At 45.4% G+C, this 20,953-nt stretch overlaps 1 protein-coding gene across 2 annotated transcripts in view; it reads left to right on the forward strand.

Annotated features, from left to right (window-relative positions):
- The window catches only part of ASB7 (ankyrin repeat and SOCS box containing 7), a 47,476-nt gene that overhangs the window by 12,240 nt on the left and 14,283 nt on the right, over window positions 1-20,953 (forward strand). For both annotated transcript variants that reach the window (XM_040414247.1, XM_040414248.1), the window contains exons 4-5: window positions 2,395-2,650; window positions 20,336-20,941. In XM_040414247.1, the coding sequence (XP_040270181.1) occupies window positions 2,413-2,650; window positions 20,336-20,941 (844 nt within the window). In that variant the 5' untranslated portion in view covers window positions 2,395-2,412. The remainder of the gene's footprint in view (window positions 1-2,394; window positions 2,651-20,335; window positions 20,942-20,953) is intronic.

A 20,953-nucleotide genomic window follows, 5' to 3' on the forward strand; every position in this document is an offset into this window, starting at 1 on the left:
GTTCAGGATCAGGAGACACTGAGCTCTGTGTCTATAAGCTCCTGGCAGTGCAGTGTTCAGGATCAGGAGACGCTGAGCTCTGTGTGTCTATAAGCTCCTGGCAGTGCAGTGTTCAGGATCAGGAGACACTGAGCTCTGTGTCTATAAGCTCCTGGCAGTGCAGTGTTCAGGATCAGGAGATGCTGAGCTCTGTGTGTCTATAAGCTCCTGGCAGTGCAGTGTTCAGGATCAGGAGACACTGAGCTCTGTGTCTATAAGCTCCTGGCAGTGCAGTGTTCAGGATCAGGAGACACTGAGCTCTGTATGTCTATAAGCTCCTGGCAGTGCAGTGTTCAGGATCAGGAGACACTGAGCTCTGTGTCTATAAGCTCCTGGCAGTGCAGTGTTCAGGAACAGGAGACGCTGAGCTCTGTGTGTCTATAAGCTCCTGGCAGTGCAGTGTTCAGGATCAGGAGATGCTGAGCTCTGTGTGTCTATAAGCTCCTGGCAGTGCAGTGTTCAGGATCAGGAGATGCTGAGCTCTGTGTGTCTATAAGCTCCTGGCAGTGCAGTGTTCAGGATCAGGAGATGCTGAGCTCGGTATGTCTATAAGCTCCTGGCAGTGCAGTGTTCAGGATCAGGAGACACTGAGCTCTGTGTCTATAAGCTCCTGGCAGTGCAGTGTTCAGGATCAGGAGACGCTGAGCTCTGTGTGTCTATAAGCTCCTGGCAGTGCAGTGTTCAGGATCAGGAGACGCTGAGCTCGGTATGTCTATAAGCTCCTGGCAGTGCAGTGTTCAGGATCAGGAGACACTGAGCTCTGTGTCTATAAGCTCCTGGCAGTGCAGTGTTCAGGATCAGGAGACGCTGAGCTCTGTGTGTCTATAAGCTCCTGGCAGTGCAGTGTTCAGGATCAGGAGATGCTGAGCTCTGTGTGTCTATAAGCTCCTGGCAGTGCAGTGTTCAGGATCAGGAGACACTGAGCTCTGTGTCTATAAGCTCCTGGCAGTGCAGTGTTCAGGATCAGGAGACACTGAGCTCTGTATGTCTATAAGCTCCTGGCAGTGCAGTGTTCAGGATCAGGAGACACTGAGCTCTGTGTCTATAAGCTCCTGGCAGTGCAGTGTTCAGGAACAGGAGACGCTGAGCTCTGTGTGTCTATAAGCTCCTGGCAGTGCAGTGTTCAGGATCAGGAGATGCTGAGCTCTGTGTGTCTATAAGCTCCTGGCAGTGCAGTGTTCAGGATCAGGAGATGCTGAGCTCTGTGTGTCTATAAGCTCCTGGCAGTGCAGTGTTCAGGATCAGGAGATGCTGAGCTCGGTATGTCTATAAGCTCCTGGCAGTGCAGTGTTCAGGATCAGGAGACACTGAGCTCTGTGTCTATAAGCTCCTGGCAGTGCAGTGTTCAGGATCAGGAGACGCTGAGCTCTGTGTGTCTATAAGCTCCTGGCAGTGCAGTGTTCAGGATCAGGAGACGCTGAGCTCGGTATGTCTATAAGCTCCTGGCAGTGCAGTGTTCAGGATCAGGAGACACTGAGCTCTGTGTCTATAAGCTCCTGGCAGTGCAGTGTTCAGGATCAGGAGACGCTGAGCTCTGTGTGTCTATAAGCTCCTGGCAGTGCAGTGTTCAGGATCAGGAGATGCTGAGCTCTGTGTGTCTATAAGCTCCTGGCAGTGCAGTGTTCAGGATCAGGAGATGCTGAGCTCGGTATGTCTATAAGCTCCTGGCAGTGCAGTGTTCAGGATCAGGAGACACTGAGCTCTGTGTCTATAAGCTCCTGGCAGTGCAGTGTTCAGGATCAGGAGACGCTGAGCTCTGTGTGTCTATAAGCTCCTGGCAGTGCAGTGTTCAGGATCAGGAGACGCTGAGCTCTGTGTGTCTATAAGCTCCTGGCAGTGCAGTGTTCAGGATCAGGAGACGCTGAGCTCTGTATGTCTATAAGCTCCTGGCAGTGCAGTGTTCAGGTGCAGTATGTACTGGGCCTAGTACACAGTATTGGTGTTATCTGCTTACTGAATAGTCACATCTTACCCACAGACTTCTGTAAATCTAGACAATTTAATCTGTGCAGCCACTGCTCTGCCAGGGCCCTCTCGCCAAGCCTAATTATACTTAGAACATGGGCAACCAGGACTCTTCTCCTCTGTATGCTGACCCAAGAGCAGATCTGTCCACAGTAACTCCTGCCTCTATGCACTGCTACTGTCGGGTAAGCTAGGCGGTATTGATAGGGCACTATGACTATGGCTGACAATATGATCGGGCCCTGTGACTGACATTATGATGGGGACGCTATGGCTGGCAATTTGTTTGTCCGTGCATGGGAGCAGAGTTTTGGCACCACACACAATGCTTACAAGATATCAGTCATGCTCCCTACAGATGTAAATGCTGATCCTGTGTATGTATGACAGGTAACTTCACGTGAATCTATGTGGAGGAAGAGCAGAGCGTGGAGGATGTTACATCATCACTGCCGCAGGAATCCTGAGCTGCAGGAGGAACTGCGGATCCAAGGGGCAGTGGCTGTAGGCGATGTCCACACTGTCCGCACAATGCTGGAACAGGGCTACTCACCGAATGGTCGTGATACCAACGGATGGACTCTTCTGCACTTCTCAGCAGCCAGAGGAAAAGAAAGATGTGTGAGAGTATTCCTGGAACATGGAGGTGAGATACAGTTTGCTTAATGTGGAGCATGCCTCATTTTCTTTTGTAAGGGCTCTGACAGAAGTGGCAATTTACAGGCAAAGATTTGGGAAAATCCTTTTTCCTCTGAATGGTCTCTGGACATTGTGCTTATCCTGCAGGATCCTTGAGGAAGGCAATAGAGGTCGGGTGCCGGCTGTGTGATTCTGCAGCCAGCACCCGCCTCCTGTATTTTAATTAATGAGTGAGTTATCATCATTGGTGGTGCAGTGCGTTCCCCCCCCCCCCCTTCCCCCAAGTATTAAAGTCATTGGTGGCAGTTCCCATCGGAGCCCCAGCAGTGTAATCCTGGGGCTCCAATTGGTTACCATGGCAGCCAGGACGCTACTGAAGCCCTGGCTGCCATGGTAAGCCCCCTGCTGCTGTGAGCACTATGCACAGGGCAGCAGGGAGAGTGTGAGGTCCTATGCACCATAATAGAGCTCTATCAGGGTGAATAGGACAAGGGTCCTAGCCCCTAAGGGGAGAAATAGTTATTAGGCTACTTTCACACTAGCGTTCGGGGCTCCGCTTGTGAGCTCCGTTTGAAGGGTCTCACAAGCGGCCCTGAACGCATCCGTACTGCCCTAATGCATTCTGAGTGGACGCGGATCCGCTGAGAATGCATCAGTCTGGCAGCGTTCAGCCTCCGCTCAGCGAGCGGACACCTGAACGCTGCTTGCAGCGTTCGGGTGTCCGCCTGGCCGTGCGGAGGCAAGCGGATCCGTCCAGACTTACAATGTAAGTCAATGGGGACGGATCCGTTTAAAGATGACACCATATGGCTCAATCTTCAAACAGATCCGTCCCCCATTGACTTTCAATGTAAAGTCTGGACGGATCCGTTCAGGCTACTTTCAGACTTAGAATTTTTTTTAAACTATAATGCAGACGGATCCGTTCTGAACGGATACAAACGTCTGCATTATAGGAGCGGATCCGTCTGAGCAGACATCAGACGGACCCGCTCTGAACGCTAGTGTGAAAGTAGCCTTAAATAAAAAGTGTAAAAAAAAAAAAATGAAAGTTTTAAACAAACACCAAAATATTAAGTATAAATGGCCCTCTTTCCTAATTTTACTTATAAAATATATAAATAATAAACATATTACATATCGCCACGTCTGAAAAGTCCAAACTATGAAAATATTAAAAAATATCTCCTATGCGGTGAACGTCGTAAAAGAAAAAAAAATAATAGTGTCACCTTGTCCCCCTAAAAAACAGGATAGTACTATTCTATTATGGGCTGGACGTTCCATAAAATGCGGAATGGTGTTTTTTTTTGTTTGTTTTTTGCGTGGTATTGAGTATTGCAATACTTTTTTATGGTATCGAAACCAAATCAAAATTTTGGTATCGTGACACCCCTAATATGTAGTGCTGGCTCATTACTGTGACCTGCGTGTCATCTTCTCCAAGTCTTTTTTTATTAATTATAAATATATGTATTTTCAATTTGGCAACTAAAAAATTAATTTAGCTCCTAAATTTTTCAGTTTAGGAGCCAATGGCTCCTGTTTAATTTTTTTTAGTCTGGAGCACTGACAGAGAATGCTATCAATCACTGATAATTAGTACAATTCAAGTCAGAAATGGCACAGATATAAATGAATAAATTACAAGGTTTTTTTTTACTCATTTCACATAAAACTATACATCAATCTGCTCAGCTCCTCCTGCTCTATAGCATGCTGTCTACAGATTGCACTGCATTTTGGTATGGGATGGCAGATTCTCTTTATGCCTTACAAGCTGATTTTTGAAGACAGCCTGTTACTGTGACAGATCTTATAAAATAAGAACATCCAGTAGTACATACATTGAAGGCCTAACCATAGAATAGTCCCTCTGTATTTGCCCGGCTGGTTGGACCCCCACTGATAACATAAGGAAGTTTTTTTTCCAGACATAACTCTGCAGGAATATTAGATGTTGACCTTTTCCTACACTAGACAGTCATAGAGTCTAGGTACAACACCACATCTACCTTAGAGCACTATGGATCTTACTATTAACCCCTTCACCGCCCTAAGAAAAGGGTGTAGCACATATAGAAAGTGGAATTTACCCCCACCATTTTTCTCTGCTATGGGCGCTAATCATTTTGGAAATAAAATAAATAAATAATAGTTTGTCCTTGCATAGGAAAAAAAGTGTCTTTTAACGTTTTAACCTTGTGTGACCGGATGATGCGCTTAATAAATAATTTATTTATTGGATGGTCTTGCTACTTAAAAAAGATATATATATTTTTTTTATAATCTCTCCCACAGTGGCGAGTCTTTCAAGAATTGCATCCTGATGAATATTTTTACCTTACCGAGTGAGCGCTGCACTTCCCAGTCTAATAATGTTGCAAACAGTTCTGGGACTTCATGTGATCCTAGCCCGGTTTTGACTGAGAATATATGGGGGTTGTGCCTAAGGCTGCCTGACTGCGCAGACTCAAGCCCTGTACATTGTGGGTTGAAACCGGGCTAGGCCCAGTGTTTTTTCTTGACATTTTCATGTATGTAGATCAGCAAAACCTTTAACGGTGTGCAGTTTCAAATACATCCAGTTTCTGTATCATCCATGTGTATATCCCAATGTGGATATCAATTAATTTAGTAGGTCCAGTATAGATAAAAATAGTCAGGCACAGAAAAATGTTAATAAATAATGCTTACATCAGATAGGACTCCTGTAAGGCCTATATTACACCAACAGATTATCTGACCAATATCTGTTCAATCAGACTAATAGTTGGTATGTATAACAAAAGATCTGTGTGTGTAAACGGCCATCTGACCAATGATTCGTCAGAAAATCTGCCCGATAATCTGTTGGTGTAATATTACAGGCCTTATTCTGCTGTGCATAACCATGGCAAATGCTGGTCCATCGTTGAACAGTTGACTTTGCTGTAGTGCTGAGAACTAAAGGGCCCTTTACACTGGCCGAGAATCCGCAAAATGATCACCATTTAGCGTTCATGGGAACGCTTGTTGGCGATTATCTGGCGGTGTAAAAGTGCTGCCGATTACCCAGGTTGTTCATCAGGTAATTCACACGGACACCAAAATCTTTGATGCCGGCAGCAGAATGTACTGTGTAAACACGTTCTGCTGCCGGCAAATAATGACTCCTTATGGGGACGAGCAAATGCATTAGCGATAACTCCTCCCCAGACTGTGGAGGAGATCACTGCATATATAATAGCAGCGGTCTCCTCCACTGACGAACAGGCGAAGCTTCCCTCCCGACAATCTGTATCGTCCCATTTAAAGGGGACTGAAGACTCTGTACATGGATATAATTATGTAGGGACAAAAAACAGATGGGGCCAATACAGCACAGCCAAGAATTATTGCTCGGGATAGTTCTGTGTGACAAACATTAAAGGGGTGTTCTGGTGCAAGTGATTTATTTTATTTTTTGATCAAATATTTTTTTATCTATTTTTGAAAATTTTCACAAAAATGACAATTTGCAAATTGTACACATGCAGTCAATTCAAAGATATATAAACATTGCAACTAAGGATCGACCGATTATCGGTTTTACCGATATTATCGGCCGATATTCAGGATTTTGACAGTTATCGTATCGGCATCTATTTTGCCGATATACCGTTAACGTATTGGGAACACAGAACGCGCTGCTCTCAGCGCTCTCCGTGTTCCCTCAGCAGCACAGGGGAGAAGGAAGCCGTGTCTCCCCCCCCTGTGCTGCTGCTGCCGCCAATTAGAGGAGAGAGGACAAAAGAAGGGGAGGGGCTTTGGCCACCGCTCCACCAATGAAAAGAAATCTCTCATTCATTCATATACAGGAGGCAGGAGCTGGCTGCAGAATCACATAGCCGGCTCCCGACCTCTATGAGCGGTAGCTGCGATCTGTGGTAGTTAACCCCTTAGGTGCCGCGGATCGCAGCTACCGCTCATAGAGGTCGGGAGCCGGCTATGTGATTCTGCAGCCAGCTCCCGCCTCCTGTATATGAATAAATGAGCGATTTCTCTTCATTGGTGGCGCAGTGCGCCCCCCCCAAGCCCCCCAGTATTAATCATTGGTGGCGCAGTGCGCCCCCCCCCCCAGCCCCCCCCCCCCCCCCAGTATTAATCATTGGTGGCGCAGTGCGCCCCCCACCCCAGTATTAAAAATGTTGGTGGCGCAGTGCGCTCCCCCCACCCACGCCCCCCGCCCAGTATTAATCATTAGTGGCAGTGGCCACAGGATCCCCTCTCACCTGCTCCTCCGATCAGTGTAATCCTGGGGCTCCGATCTGTTACCATGGCAGCCAGGACGCTATTGAAACCCTGGCTGCTATGTTCAGCTCCATGCACAGAGCAGCAGGGACAGTGTGAGATCCTATTCACCCTGAATAGGACAAGGGTTCTAGTCCCTAAGGGGGCTAAAAGTTAGTAAAAAAAATAAATAAATATTGAGTATAAATGAAAAAGAAAGATTTACAAAAAAAATAAAAAATACACATTAACAATAAACATATTAATTTTCAACAGATTTGTGTAGAAATTTTTTATTTTTTTTCAAAAATGAAAATTCCCAGAATATCGGTATAAATTATCGGCTATCGGCCTGAAAGTTCACAAATTATTGGTATCGGTAACGGCCCTAAAAAATCAATATCGGTCGATCCATAATTGCATAACCCCCCACCCACCCCACTCGAGATGGACTAGCAAACAGTGTATACTGTGTAGACAATTATAGCAAAGATGCAGTAGTACAAATCAAACATATATAGTTTAAGTACCGAAATAAGAAGGGGCATTAAGGCTTTTCAAGGGTATCAACTGCATGACCCCTAGGACACCCACAAAACAAATATTCCTACACTCTGTGTATAACACTTCCCACACCTCTAGTAAGAGCAAGCCAGGGACTACATACTCCAGATCTATCGACCCACAAGCCCCAAATAGCCTAAAATTTTGAAATGCAATTTCGCTTAAGATGTATCCCCCTTTCCAACCGTATTATACCATTCAGCCTAGCAATAAAGTTTCCCACTGTAATTTTACCTTAAGCGTGAATTTTTCAGGAATTCTTTATGTAACGACTGATAGACAGTTGAGATGGCACCCTTCACTCACCCTGTCCCAACGACCTTACTGAGCAGCTGGTTAGACGTAAATTGCAGGGAAGATGTTCTGGATTGTGTATCTAGAGCATGTCTAAGCTGCAAGTATCTGTAGAAATGAGTCCAGGGTAATCCAAACTCGGTGCAGAGGAGCTGAAACTGTTTCAGAACTCCATTGGAGTAAAGCTGACTAATATTCCAAATTCCCTTCGTTTCCCAAAAGGAAAAGCCCGTCAAACGAGAAAGTTCCGACAGAGCAGGGTTATTCCAAATGGGCGAAATATTCAGTAGCCCAGAGACACCCAAGATTTCCCTAACCTTTCCCTATACCTTCTTCATAAGCCCGCATTAGTGGGGTAGATCTAAGGAGGCAGGCCAGAGGTTCTATTGCGATCGCAAATAAGAGGCGACAAGGGACACCCCTGCCTTGTACCCCTCTCAAGCTCCAAAACCGGAGAGATTCCCCCATTTATTCTTAGTCTAGCACGTGGTTGGCTATATAGTAGCTTCACCCAATTAATAAACACAGGGCCAAATCCCATTTTAGACATGACCGCCCAAAGATAATCCCACTCCAAGCTGTCAAACGCTTTGGCAGCGTCGAGTGAGACCACGGCACGACAACCATCTCCCCCTCTTTTTCCCACTGGAGATTTAGGAACAACCGTCTCAAATTAAGGGATGTAGATTTCCCAGGCATAAAACCACACTGGTCTTCATGGACAATGGTGGATATGACACCTAAAAGTCTATTAGCTAGAACCTTAGCTAACTATTTAATGTCGACCGTCAGAAGAGAAATAGGGCGATAGGAATCTACCAGAGTGAGATCCTTGCCCGATTTTGGGAGCGCTACCACTATCGCCTCTCTCATTGAGTTTGGCAAAGTACCCGTATGATAGGTGTCTCTGAAAACCTCTAAGAGATACGGGAGTAACAACTCTCGATGCTTCTTGTAAAATTCTCCGGGTAGGCCGCAAGTGATTTTTAATCAAGATCCTGCAGCATATCCCCTGAAACAGAAGATTCATACTTCCTCTCCCCCATGGTCCACGCTGCCTCCTCACTCTCCATCTTCCGGTACCGGCGCTGTTTACATCTGGCTGGCCTATGTGCATGGTCACATGCTCCGCTCCAGCCAATGACTGGCGTTAGGATGTCACTGTTGAAGCCAGTCATTGGCTGGAGCGGAGCATGTGACCATGCACATAGCCAGATATAAACAGAGCAGGAGCAGCGCAGAGAACTGGAGTAGGTAAGTGAATCCTCTGTTTATGGGGTCATGCTGCAGGAACTTGTTAAAAAATGTTTACCTTTAAAGGGTTTGTCACCAGAAATACCTAAATTAAACTGTCTGACTTTAGCGATGTGCTAATGTCAGCTATACCTAACTAGCCTATTCCTAGTTTTATCTATGCCCGTTACTCCATAAATGTAACTTTTATAATATGCAAATTAGCCTTTAGGAGCGGGGGGGGGGGGGGGGGAGAGGGGCGATAGGGGCGTTGTTCCTGCTCCTAGAGGAGGCTCCGTTCTCCTACCTCTGTCACCTCCCTCAGAGTCTTTTTTTTGATTTTTCAAAAAAGCTTTATTTGCAAAAGCATGAGTACAAGTTAACATAGGAGCAACGGAGAGTGATGACAGATCTCCATTCTCCAACATAAAAATTGACATATCAACGACAGTATGATGTATACAAGACAAGATCGCAGGATGAATACAGGACATTACGGCATTTTACTTCGATTATTAGCAATATTATAATAATCGGTATCGAAAATTCGGGCAGATGACCAAATTCCAAGAGAGATGCAACACTTCTGGACTGTCTTACCCAGACAATACTAATATACGACTGATTACATGTGTAACTGTGAGTAAGTTAAACAGATTGGGAAAGGATAGGGAAAGGATATGAGAAACTCCCATCGACCTGTGGGCGTCTGATATCTAACCAATCTTGAGCCCTCTATAAGTTTCCCAGGCGAGCCATGTGGATCTAAATTTATGAATAGATCTGCATTCCCAGTTGGATATTTCCTCAAGCCTATATATCTGGTCCACTCTGGAGCACCATTTTTCAATAGAAGGGACATCTGGCGACAGCCAGTGGAGTGGGATCAAAAATCTAGCTGCGTTAATAAGTTGTTTATAAAGGCCTATATTTAGGATTTTAGTGGTTTTCGGAAATAAATTCAACAACGCCAACTCCGGTCGAGGAGCAAGGGAGGATGTTCAGTCGTGGCCAAAAGTTTTGAGAATGACACAAATATTAGTTTTCACAAAGTTTGCTGCTAAACTGCTTTTAGATCTTCGTTTCAGTTGTTTCTGTGATGTAGTGAAATATAATTACACGCACTTCATACGTTTCAGAGGCTTTTATCGACAATTACATGACATTTATGGAAAGAGTCAGTATTTGCAGTGTTGGACCTTCTTTTTCAGGACCTCTGCAATTCGACTGGGCATGCTCTCAATCAACTTCTGGGCCAATTCCTGACTAATAGCAACCCATTCTTTCATAATCACTTCTTGGAGTTTGTCAGAATTAGTGGGTTTTTGTTTGTCCACCCGCCTCTTGAGGATTGACCACAAGTTCTCAATGGGATTAAGATCTGGGGAGTTTCCAGGCCATGGACCCAAAATGTCAACGTTTTGGTCCCCGAGCCACTTAGTTATCACTTTTGCCTTATGGCACGGTGCTCCATCGTGCTGGAAAATGCATTGTTCTTCACCAAACTGTTGTTGGATTGTTGGAAGAAGTTGCTGTTGGAGGGTGTTTTGGTACCATTCTTTATTCATGGCTGTGTTTTTTGGCAAAATTGTGAGTGAGCCCACTCCCTTGGATGAGAAGCAACCCCACACATGAATGGTCTCAGGATGCTTTACTGTTGGCATGACACAGGACTGATGGTAGCGCTCACCTTTTCTTCTCCGGACAAGCCTTTTTCCAGATGCCCCAAACAATCGGAAAGAGGCTTCATCGGAGAATATTACTTTGCCCCAGTCCTCAGCAGTCCATTCACCATACTTTCTGTGGAAGATCAATCTGTCCCTGATGTTTTTTTTGGAGAGAAGTGGCTTCTTTGCTGGCCTTCTTGACACCAGGCCATCTTCCAAAAGTCTTCGCCTCACTGTGCGTGCAGATGCGCTCACACATGCCTGCTGCCATTCCTGAGCAAGCTCTGCACTGGTGGCACTCCGATCCCGCAGCTGAATACTCTTTAGGAGACGATTGTGGCGCTTGCTGGACTTTCTTGGACGCCCTGAAGCCGCCTTAACAAGAATTGAACCTCTTTCCTTGAAGTTCTTGATGATCCTATAAATTGTTGATTGAGGTGCAATCTTAGTAGCCACAATATCCTTGCCTGTGAAGCCATTTTTATGCAACGCAATGATGGCTGCACGCGTTTCTTTGCAGGTCACCATGGTTAACAATGGAAGAACAATGATTTGGCCACGACTGTACAGACTTGTTGCATATCTCGAATATCTGTTTCCACCATTCCTTTAAGGGAGGACATTCCCACCATATATGTAGGAAGGAACCTCTAGAACTTGAGCACCTCCAGCATGTGTCTGATGCTGACGCTGAGTACAAACAAGTTTTGTCAGGGGTTTTATACCACCTGGCTACTACTTTATAGCAGTTTTCTTGAATTCTAACACATCTTGATGCTCTGTGTGGGGAAATCAATATCCGATCTATATCCTGTCTGGAAAATGTTTTGTTCAGGACTCTTTCCCAGAGTCTAATGTACGCCGGGGTAAAAAGAGCATCAGGCATTCTTAATTTATCATATAGCTGGGAAATTAGTTTGGTTGGGTATTGTGTGCTTTCTAAAAGGCTTTCTAGCCAGACCGGTGGGTGGGAGAAATCATTACTGTTAATATTTTGTTGAAGATATGACCTTAAGAAAAGTAGAGGGGAGGTATTTGTATGACTATAGTTGAGCTTGACTTTCAGGTCTGCTAAGGAGTAAGGATGAGAGTCGCCCAATATGTCTCTAACTTGAGTTGTGGAGTTTTTAAGTGAACCTGCCACACTATCAAGCAAAGCTTTAGGTGCCACATTCATAATATCCCTAATTTGCAGGGTTAAAGAGGGAAAAGGTATACAGTGTTGTGAATCCTTGATCCCCTTCCAAGCAGAAAGTGTAGCTCTCATTAATGAGGAAGCTAGTGGGGGTAACGTTTGAGCAGTTCTATGGCCTAATAAAAAGGCCCTGAAGGTGCAACCCAGTAGGGTTTGTTCCATAGAGACCCAGGATTTGTTGAAAGGTTCCCTCAACCAGTCTATCGCTCTTGCTAGGAGAACCGCTTTACCATAAAGTTCAGGGTCTGGAAGGGCAATGCCACCCCATTTTTTTGCTCTATTCAAAGACTTGTAAGACATTCTAGGACTTTTATTAAACCAAATAAATGAGCTAATAAGAGATCTCACCTTTTTATAGAATAAGGAGGGAACTTGTATGAGGAGAGTCTGTTGTAGGTATGTTAACTTCGGGAGGATTAATCAGGCCAAAATGTTTTTCCTCCCAAACCACGAAAGTATTGGTAGTTCCAGATTTTTAATTATCTTAGTGATTTCTAATAGCAGGGGGTCATAGTTCAAAGCAAACCATTGAGATGGATCTGTACTAATTTTGATCCCTAGATATGTCAGGAAAGGGGCTGTCCAGTTAAAGGGGGAAGCTTGAGCTAGTTTTTGTTTTGTAGACGTAGATAGGCCTGAGCAAATGATAAATGATTTGCTATGATTCACTTTAAAATTGGAACAAAGTTTTCCAGATGTTGATAAATTCTAGGAAGCGCAGACTTTGGAATGCTGATCATTACAAGCATGTCATCCAAGAAGGCTGCTATTTTATGTTCTTGATCTCCAAGGGTTATGCCCTTGATAGCAGAGTCATTTCTAATTGTTTGAAGAAGGGGCTCAAGTGTCAAAACAAATAGCAAGGGGGACAATGGACACCCCTGCCTAGTGCCATTCCTTATATTAAACGGGTGTCTCCCTCAGAGTCTTGATTGACAGGGCCAGGCAGCGTTCACATCCTCCTCCCGGCCCTGAGTGCATGTTAAATCTCACGCCTGTTCACCACTATCACGGATCAGGGCGAATGGGATACTTTCTGATCAATTCCCTCTACATAGGGGTACGCGTCAGGGCTGCCCCTTGTCCCCTCTGTTGTTCGCGATAGCGGTTTAGCCTCTAGCCTGTCTGCTGCAATCTTCTCCTCACTGGCAGGGATTTCCCCTAGGCCCACAGGAGGAAAGAGTCTCGCTTTACGCAGAAGACTTGTTATATGTGGGAGATCTGCAGACGTCTATAGATCCCGTAATGAAGGAGATTGTCGATTTTGGCAACTATTCTGGCTTAAAAATTAATTGGGATAAGTCCACAATTCTTCCGCTGGATTCTACCCCGCCGCAATTGGACCCCGGTCGTGTACCTTTACAGATGACCTCTAGCTTCAAATACCAGCTGAGTACATAAAAATTAACATAGAGCGGTAAATTACTAAATTTGGGACCCAAACTAATGCTTGGTGTAAACCCCCCCCCTTTTCGGTCATTGGCCGCTGTAACTTAATCAAGATGATACTCGTGCCACAATTATTATACCTGTTACATAATTCTCCGATATGGGTCCCTCACAGAATATTCTACAAAATTCACAGGATTTTTAGGTCATTGCTCTGGGGGGAAAAAGCAACCGAGAATTTGTATAGAGACACTCCAAAAAGGTAAAGATGAGGGCGGCCTGTCTCTTCCAAACCCGTGGTTATACTTTATAGCTGCGCAATTGCAACATATTACAGGGTGGTCGAGGACCAATAACTTAGACTCCTCGGCTGCTATCGTTTCCTCTGTGATGAAGCAGAGATCACCCATTGCCTCGGTTGAAATAGGTAAGCAGCAGCCTCTTGGTAAGACTCCCCACAATCTCCCTTTATAGCCAGAATATGGTCTGAATTTAAGAAATCAGCGAGTTTGACAGGGTTTTATGATGATACGCCCTTGTGGCGCAACCCTCAACTATCTCAAAGATTGTCTGAGATATATCTTATTCATAGAGTGTATAGTGTATAGAACCCCCAAGCTCCTATTTAAAATTGGTTTACAGATTCCGCATGCCCTCGTTGTGGATCACCAGAAGCGACACTGCTTCATATGGTTTGCGGCTGCCCGAAACTGGGTAAATATTGGGAAGATGTACGAGACATTGTCGCTGCAACGACCCAGATAGTGTTACCCAATGATCCCAGGGTCTGTGTGTTGGATATGCTGGATTCCTCAGGAATGGACGATTCAAAGTCCCTGTGTATTCACCGGATGTTATTCCAGGCGAGGATCCTAATCGCCAAGCATTGGATACAGGTGAAACCTCCCACTAGACAGGAATATATTAATAGGCTGAATACTGTTTTGCGCTTTGAAAGAGGGGTGTATGTTAAACGAAAATGTCCACATACATTTTTGTCAATGTGGCTGGAATCTGGAAATCTGGCTTCACTAGCATTAACAAGAGATTGCTTGAGGGGGCAACTATCCCTACTAGGCCAACTATCTTAGTTTATTAGATTAGATATTATGGGAGATCATGTCTACGTATCAGTGATATGCAGCATTGCTCTGCGCTTTTTGTCTTCTGACTACTGAATGGGTGTACCCATCTCTCTGCATGGTCAAGGGGGGGGGGGGAGTTGAAATGTTATGGAGTTACTTTTCTTTTTCGGAAATGTCTATATGTAATCGGGTACTGTAAGTGTTCTGCGATCTTTGTATACATGACTTTTGTCAAGATGTGTTGCCCTGATGGCCGGGTGATACTACTATGTTTTCCGGACATTGATGTATAACCTGACTGACTCCTTGATGTTCTATGCATACCTTTATTGCAATAAAAAGATGACTTTGAATAAAAAAAAATATATAATCTCGCGCCTGTGCCGTGCCGTTCACTATTCGGCGCAGGCATAGTGAAGGAAGGACGCTTACTGGCTGCTGACTTCCTTACTGCACCTGCGCTGAATACTGAACGGCGCAGGCGTGAGATTTACCATGCGCTCAGGGCCGACAGGAGGATGCAAACGCTGCCTGGCCCTGTCAATCAAGACTTGGAGGGAGGTCATCAGTAGCTGATCAGTGGGGGTCCATCACCCAGGACCCCTGCCGATCAGCTGTTTTGAGAAGGCCACGGCGCTCCTGGGAGTGCTGTGGCGTTCTAACTGTGCTTACCAAATACAGCGCTGTACATTGTCTAGCTGTTCCTAGGCTATGTGACCGATGAACGTGTCCACAGGTGGACCACTGCCTTCTCAAACAGCTGATCAACGGGGGTCTCGGATGTTGGACCCTCACCGATCAGATACTGACAACCTTTTCAGAGGATAGGTCATTTAGTAAAAAAATAAAATAAAATCTCTTTAATGCCTGAGGAATTTGACCTCGTGAAATGGATTTATGCTACGGTATGTATTTTACAGGCAGAAAAAAAATAATTGGCAACACGTTCCCTTTAACATTGGGTTTCCTGGTGACTGACTCGCTTTAACATGCTACCACATGTTCAGTTTGTCCATTTAATAAAAATCTTCAGCACATGTATTTTATTTATTGATTTATTAAGTCTGAAGGTTTTCATTAGTGCTACAGAATGATTTATGTGGTGGAGTACAATTTCAAAGCAGTCTGATGTAATTCTGCTTTTTTGCCAGGAGATGGCAGCATATCCTATAATGTATAAACTGCAGCAGATGCATCAGCACCTAGTGATCCAGGGGAAGGACTGCATGTCTGCATAGCTCTGCAGGAGCTATACAATAATGCCTCCTTATAGCCTTACAGGTTCCGAGTGGGGATTCAGTGAGTTATTTTGCGCTCAGAAGTTATTGTTACTTATCTATAAAAGTAGCTCATATTTCCATCTACATTCATTTCAGCTTGATGATTTTTGTACTTGCAGTAGATGGTGTACGCATTATATGTTTGGACAGGCCTTCCCAGAGGTGCATTTTTATGTGTTCTCTAGTTTGAAGGACCTGCCTCAGCAGAAATTGGTGGTATCCTGCTGAAACATGGCACCAGTGTCCAGTTGGCGTCAACGGCTTCTGAACTGTGTCCAGTTTGCTTCTGTTACTAAAAGTTTTTTTGATTTATACATTTTGAAAAAGTGTGTCCATGCAGCAGAAAGCTGGGCCATGCACAGACCACTGTTCTGTAATGTACGTGGTCAGCTTCTAGCACGAGCATACTGGACAGCGCTCAGGTTAGTACACCTTTGATCACGCACTGTTTGAACTATTTTAATGGCTTTTGATAAGACCGTGTAACCACCCAATTAATACCGTCCGTGTAATCTGTACATAAGGATTACTGTGAGCAAATAAATCCGTGTGTAGAGCAAGGCTAACGTCACAGCGATGTCAGTTCGCTGACATCCGCATTTCTCGCATTCGGTTGCCAGAGATGGTGTTTTTCTAGCTTGTGGTTTCTAGTGGGAAAGTGATGTCCTCGTGTATTTTAATTCCAACAGCAATTGGAACCATCCAGAGGGCTGGGGTCAGAAATATAGAAGATTTATTAGAGAAGGTTCAGTGCTCTAGGATTACTTGTCTTTATTAAAGGTGCTCCCAAATGTACATGATCATGGCCGACAATAGAGTGAAGCAAGCAGCAGCAACTTGTAGTATGGAGTCTGGACAGACGTACGGTGGCTTCGTGCAGCGTCTCAGCTGGTAGACAGCGTGTAGTTACTACGGCTTGTCTGGTAATAAAGTAGGGTCTCCTCTTTAGGATCCGTGGGGAGCAAATGTAGAGCATCTATCCCTGCGAGGACTTACCAGATCCATGACGTTGCAATTCTCCCAGTGAGCATCACGTAATGCATTATTTCTCCTGTGGTGGCGCTGCAGGGAATTGTCCACTTGGTGCCAGGTTTCCCAGCAGGTTACAGCCTGATCCCTAGGGTTCCCAGTAGCAAGACCTTCTGTGACCAGCTTATTGTCAGTGACCCTTCCATCAAAAGAGAATTGTCCTAAATTGGATTTTTTTTTTTTATAGCACATCAGTAAAACCTGCCATAAAATTGTTCACTGAGCGTTCGACCACTAGGATCCCCACCAACACCAAGGGTTTAGAGCAACCCCCCGCATGCACACTTGCAGAGTGGAGAGAGCAGGCTGGGAGTTCTATTTTTGCAATGGTTCGGTTACGGCCTCCCAGTGTGGCTGCGTGATTCTGTGATAAAACTGTGCTGCTGTGCGTGGGCTTGACCGTTAGAGTCATAGGTCCCTATCTTAGACCAAGCCTGTTGGAAAGGTTAAAGGGGTATTCCAGTTAGTACAAGTTATCCTCTATCCACAGGATAGGGGATAACTTTAAGATCAGTAGGGGACCTCCACAGATCATGAGAACAGAGGCCCTGTACCCCTGCAGCTCTATCTCCGGAACTCCCCTAGAAATGAATGGAGCGGCCGCGCACGTGCGACTGGCCGCTCCGGTCGTTTTAGGGGAGCTGCAGCGGTATGTGGCCCCCATTCTCGTGATCGGTGTTGGTTCCAGCAGTAGGACCCCCACCGATCTTAAAGGGGTTGTCCAAGTTATTCTTATTGATGATCTATCCTCAGGATAGGTCATCAATATCCGATCATCAGGAGTCTGACACCCGGCACCCCTGCCAATCAGCTGGCGTGCGGTGCAGGTGCTGCCTTCTCTTTATTGTATACCTGCTCATCATTGCAACCGCAGCGGTGAGCAGGTGTAATTACACCGAAGTCGTCCCATTCACTTCAATGGGACAGTTCGTTCATATTATAGTGTATTGAAACAGACCTCCCATTGAAGTGAATGGGACGGCTTCTTGTAATTACACCTGCTCACCGCTGCGGTTGCAACGACGAGCAGGTAAGGCTACTTTTACATATGCGCTTTGCCTTCCGGTTTTGAAATCCAAGGGAATCTCAAAACCGGAGCAAAACGCTTCAGTTGGATTTTATACATCCAGATGCATCTGTTTCGTTTGGATATGATTGTATTAAACCGAAACTGAACAAACCGTATTTTTATTTTTTTTATCCCCAAAAACGGATCTAGCACCATTGACTAATTTTCGTGCTGTATCCGGTTTGTTCAGTTTCGGTTTAATACAACCACAAAAAACTGAACAAACCGGAACGGAGTGCATTTTGATCTGGTTTGTTCTGTTTTGTCCCCATTGACAATGAATAGGGACAAAACGGAAGCATTTTCCTCCGGTTTTGAGATCCTTTGCCAGATCTCAAAACAAGAATGTAAAGCTCGTATGTAAAAGTAGCCTTAAAGGGGTTTTGCCATCACAGACAATGAGGGCACATCGCTAGGATATGCCCCCATTGTCTGATAGGAGCGGGTCCCACCACTGAGACACGCACCTACACGGAGAACAGAGCGGGGAAAGTAGTGCAGGGCGCGTGCGCAGCCGCCCTCCCTTCATTTCTATGGGGCCGCTGAACATAGCAGAGCGATGGCTCGGTTATTTCCGTCGGCCCTATAGAAATGAATGGGAGCGGGGGCCACGCAGCCACAACTCTCCCCGCTCTGTTCTCGTTGTCCACCCCTGGGTCCCGCACCAATCAGACAATGGGGGCCTATTCTAGCGATATGCCCCCACTGTCTGTGATGGGAATACCCCTTTAACAATGAACAGAAGGCAGCGCTGGCACGGCACGCAGCCTTCTTTTCAACCAGCTTTTCAGCGGGGATGCTGGGTGTCGGACCCCTGCCGATCTGATATTGATGCCCCTTTTGTACAGGGGATAACTTGTACCAAACAGAATACCCCTTTAAATCCTCTGACAGTGCCATATTGGAAATCCAAGAGCTCCTTGGTATGACGCGCTCTGCTGCCACTGCGGATTGCAAGGCTGTGTGCTTGTTCATAGGCACCTGTTAGTGAGGTGTGTGGCCAAAAAGCCCAGAGATGAAAGGGTTGCCACCTTTTCCCAGGTAGTGTAAGGGCAGAATGGGGCCTGGTGCTGGTTATAATAAAGTTTAAGCAATGAATAGCTGCTGTGAGTCACCACTCTGGTGAGTGGCAGATTTGCCCTGGTCTTTGGTCGCTCATTGTGCCAGGTGGTATTTTGTTCTTGCATCTCCCTTGCCCGTCTTTGATGTGCCCCATTCATTCTTGTGCCTCTGCAGCTTTGATTTCATGACATTGCCTTTGAGCACAGGTAACTGATGAACGGGTTCCAGAAATAATGTCTCTTCAAACAGCCCAGTAATCAAACAAGAGTCAGAGGAAGACAGATTTCCATTACACTCTTCCTGTCCCTTCACTTTCATTTACATTAACTGCAGGGGCACGCTCCCCGCACACTGGACACAGTGTACCAGAAGACCCTTAAATAATGTATGTTGTATTGCTTGGAAAGGCGACAAGCCACAGAGGAGCATGTTACCTAAATTCCGTACACCAGTCGTGCCAGACCACAGGAAATCCAATGATCGGCAGATGTTCTGACACATGCTTTCTCTTAGCAAGGACATGAAGCGCAGAAGACGTGGAGGCAACAGAGGGCACAGCAGGCTGCCAAGTCTTCTTGTGTGAAATTGTGTAATAGGACTGCTGATATGGAGGAGGATGCATCGACGGCTTCCCAGTATACTGCAGGAGGAAAGAAATTACTCTCATCACACACACATACATATATATATATATATATATATATATATATATATACACACATACACACACACACACACACACACACACACACACACACGATCTTTACAGATGTATATAAAGGTTGTCCATTTATGTTGCACATTTTCTGTCACCCTTTTTAATGCATAGACTGAAATTTGCAGCAAATCCACAGTAAGGCTTCGTTCACATCTCCGTCAATCAGAGGACAGCCTGCTGGATTCTCTAGTTCACCACCAGATCCCCATTGACTGCAGTGAGGTCCGGCGGTGATCTGGCCACTTTCCAGAATAAATGCCGGGATTATCATTCAACCGGACAAAAAACGTTACATGCAACGTTTTTTTTTTGTCCGTCTGACAGCCGGCATTTGTGCCAGATCAGCTTGACGGAGATGTGAATGAGGCCTAAAAGCCATGTATTTGTTGCTGATTTTGTCGTGCATTTATCGTAAAATCAATGGCAGATTATTTATTTTTTCTTCTCCGTTTACGTCCATGTACTCTTTCCACAGGGATGGGCAGACATGTTCATAGATGCTTGACCAAACAACATCTACATTAACACACTTGGGCAGTATATATTCCTAGGCAAGATTTATAGGTTGCCCCTATACTTGCTTCTCTGAGGGGTAGGTATTGCACATGGTAATAACGTCACTTTCATACAGCGGTAGTATCCCTATGACTGCTCTTCTTGGACCTCCCATGGTTCTGCTCAACCAACAATACCTATGTCATTGTGCTTTTTAATTAGGATTTTCTAAATAAAGTATATTCTTGCAGACTGATTATGACGGTGGTGTTGCAGTATAGTTACCGCTATGTAAAAATCCACTCGTTGATGGTTAAAATGTCATATGAACATTGGGTAACCTCATTGTTTTCTGTTTCAGCGGATCCTACAGTGAAGGACCTGATTGGAGGCTTCACCGCATTGCACTATGCTGCCATGCACGGACGGGCTCGGATTGCACGCCTTCTGCTGGAGTCAGAGCACCGCAGTGACATCATCAACGCCAAGAGCAATGACGGCTGGACGCCCCTGCATGTGGCTGCCCACTATGGTAGAGACTCCTTTGTCACTCTGCTTTTGGAGTTCAAGGCCGAGGTTGACCCTTTAAGTGACAAGGGTACGACTCCCTTGCAGCTTGCCATCATTCGGGAAAGATCCAGCTGCGTGAAGATCCTACTGGACCATAATGCCAATATCGATATTCAAAACGGGTTCTTGCTACGCTATGCCGTGCTGAAAAGTAACCATTCTTACTGTCGCATGTTTCTCCAAAGAGGTGCTGATACGAACTTAGGGCGACTAGAGGATGGACAGACCCCTCTTCACATTTCAGCCCTCCGGGATGATGTTCTATGCGCCCGGATGTTGTACAATTATGGTGCAGACACGAACACTAGGAACTATGAGGGTCAGACCCCACTAGATGTATCACTAAGCATCTCAGAAACTAGTCGGCCCTGTCTGGATTTCCTACAGGAAGTACGAAGTAAGTAACCAC

The sequence above is a fragment of the Bufo bufo genome, chromosome 1 (genome assembly GCF_905171765.1).
Source record: "Bufo bufo chromosome 1, aBufBuf1.1, whole genome shotgun sequence".
Classification (NCBI taxonomy): domain Eukaryota; kingdom Metazoa; phylum Chordata; class Amphibia; order Anura; family Bufonidae; genus Bufo; species Bufo bufo.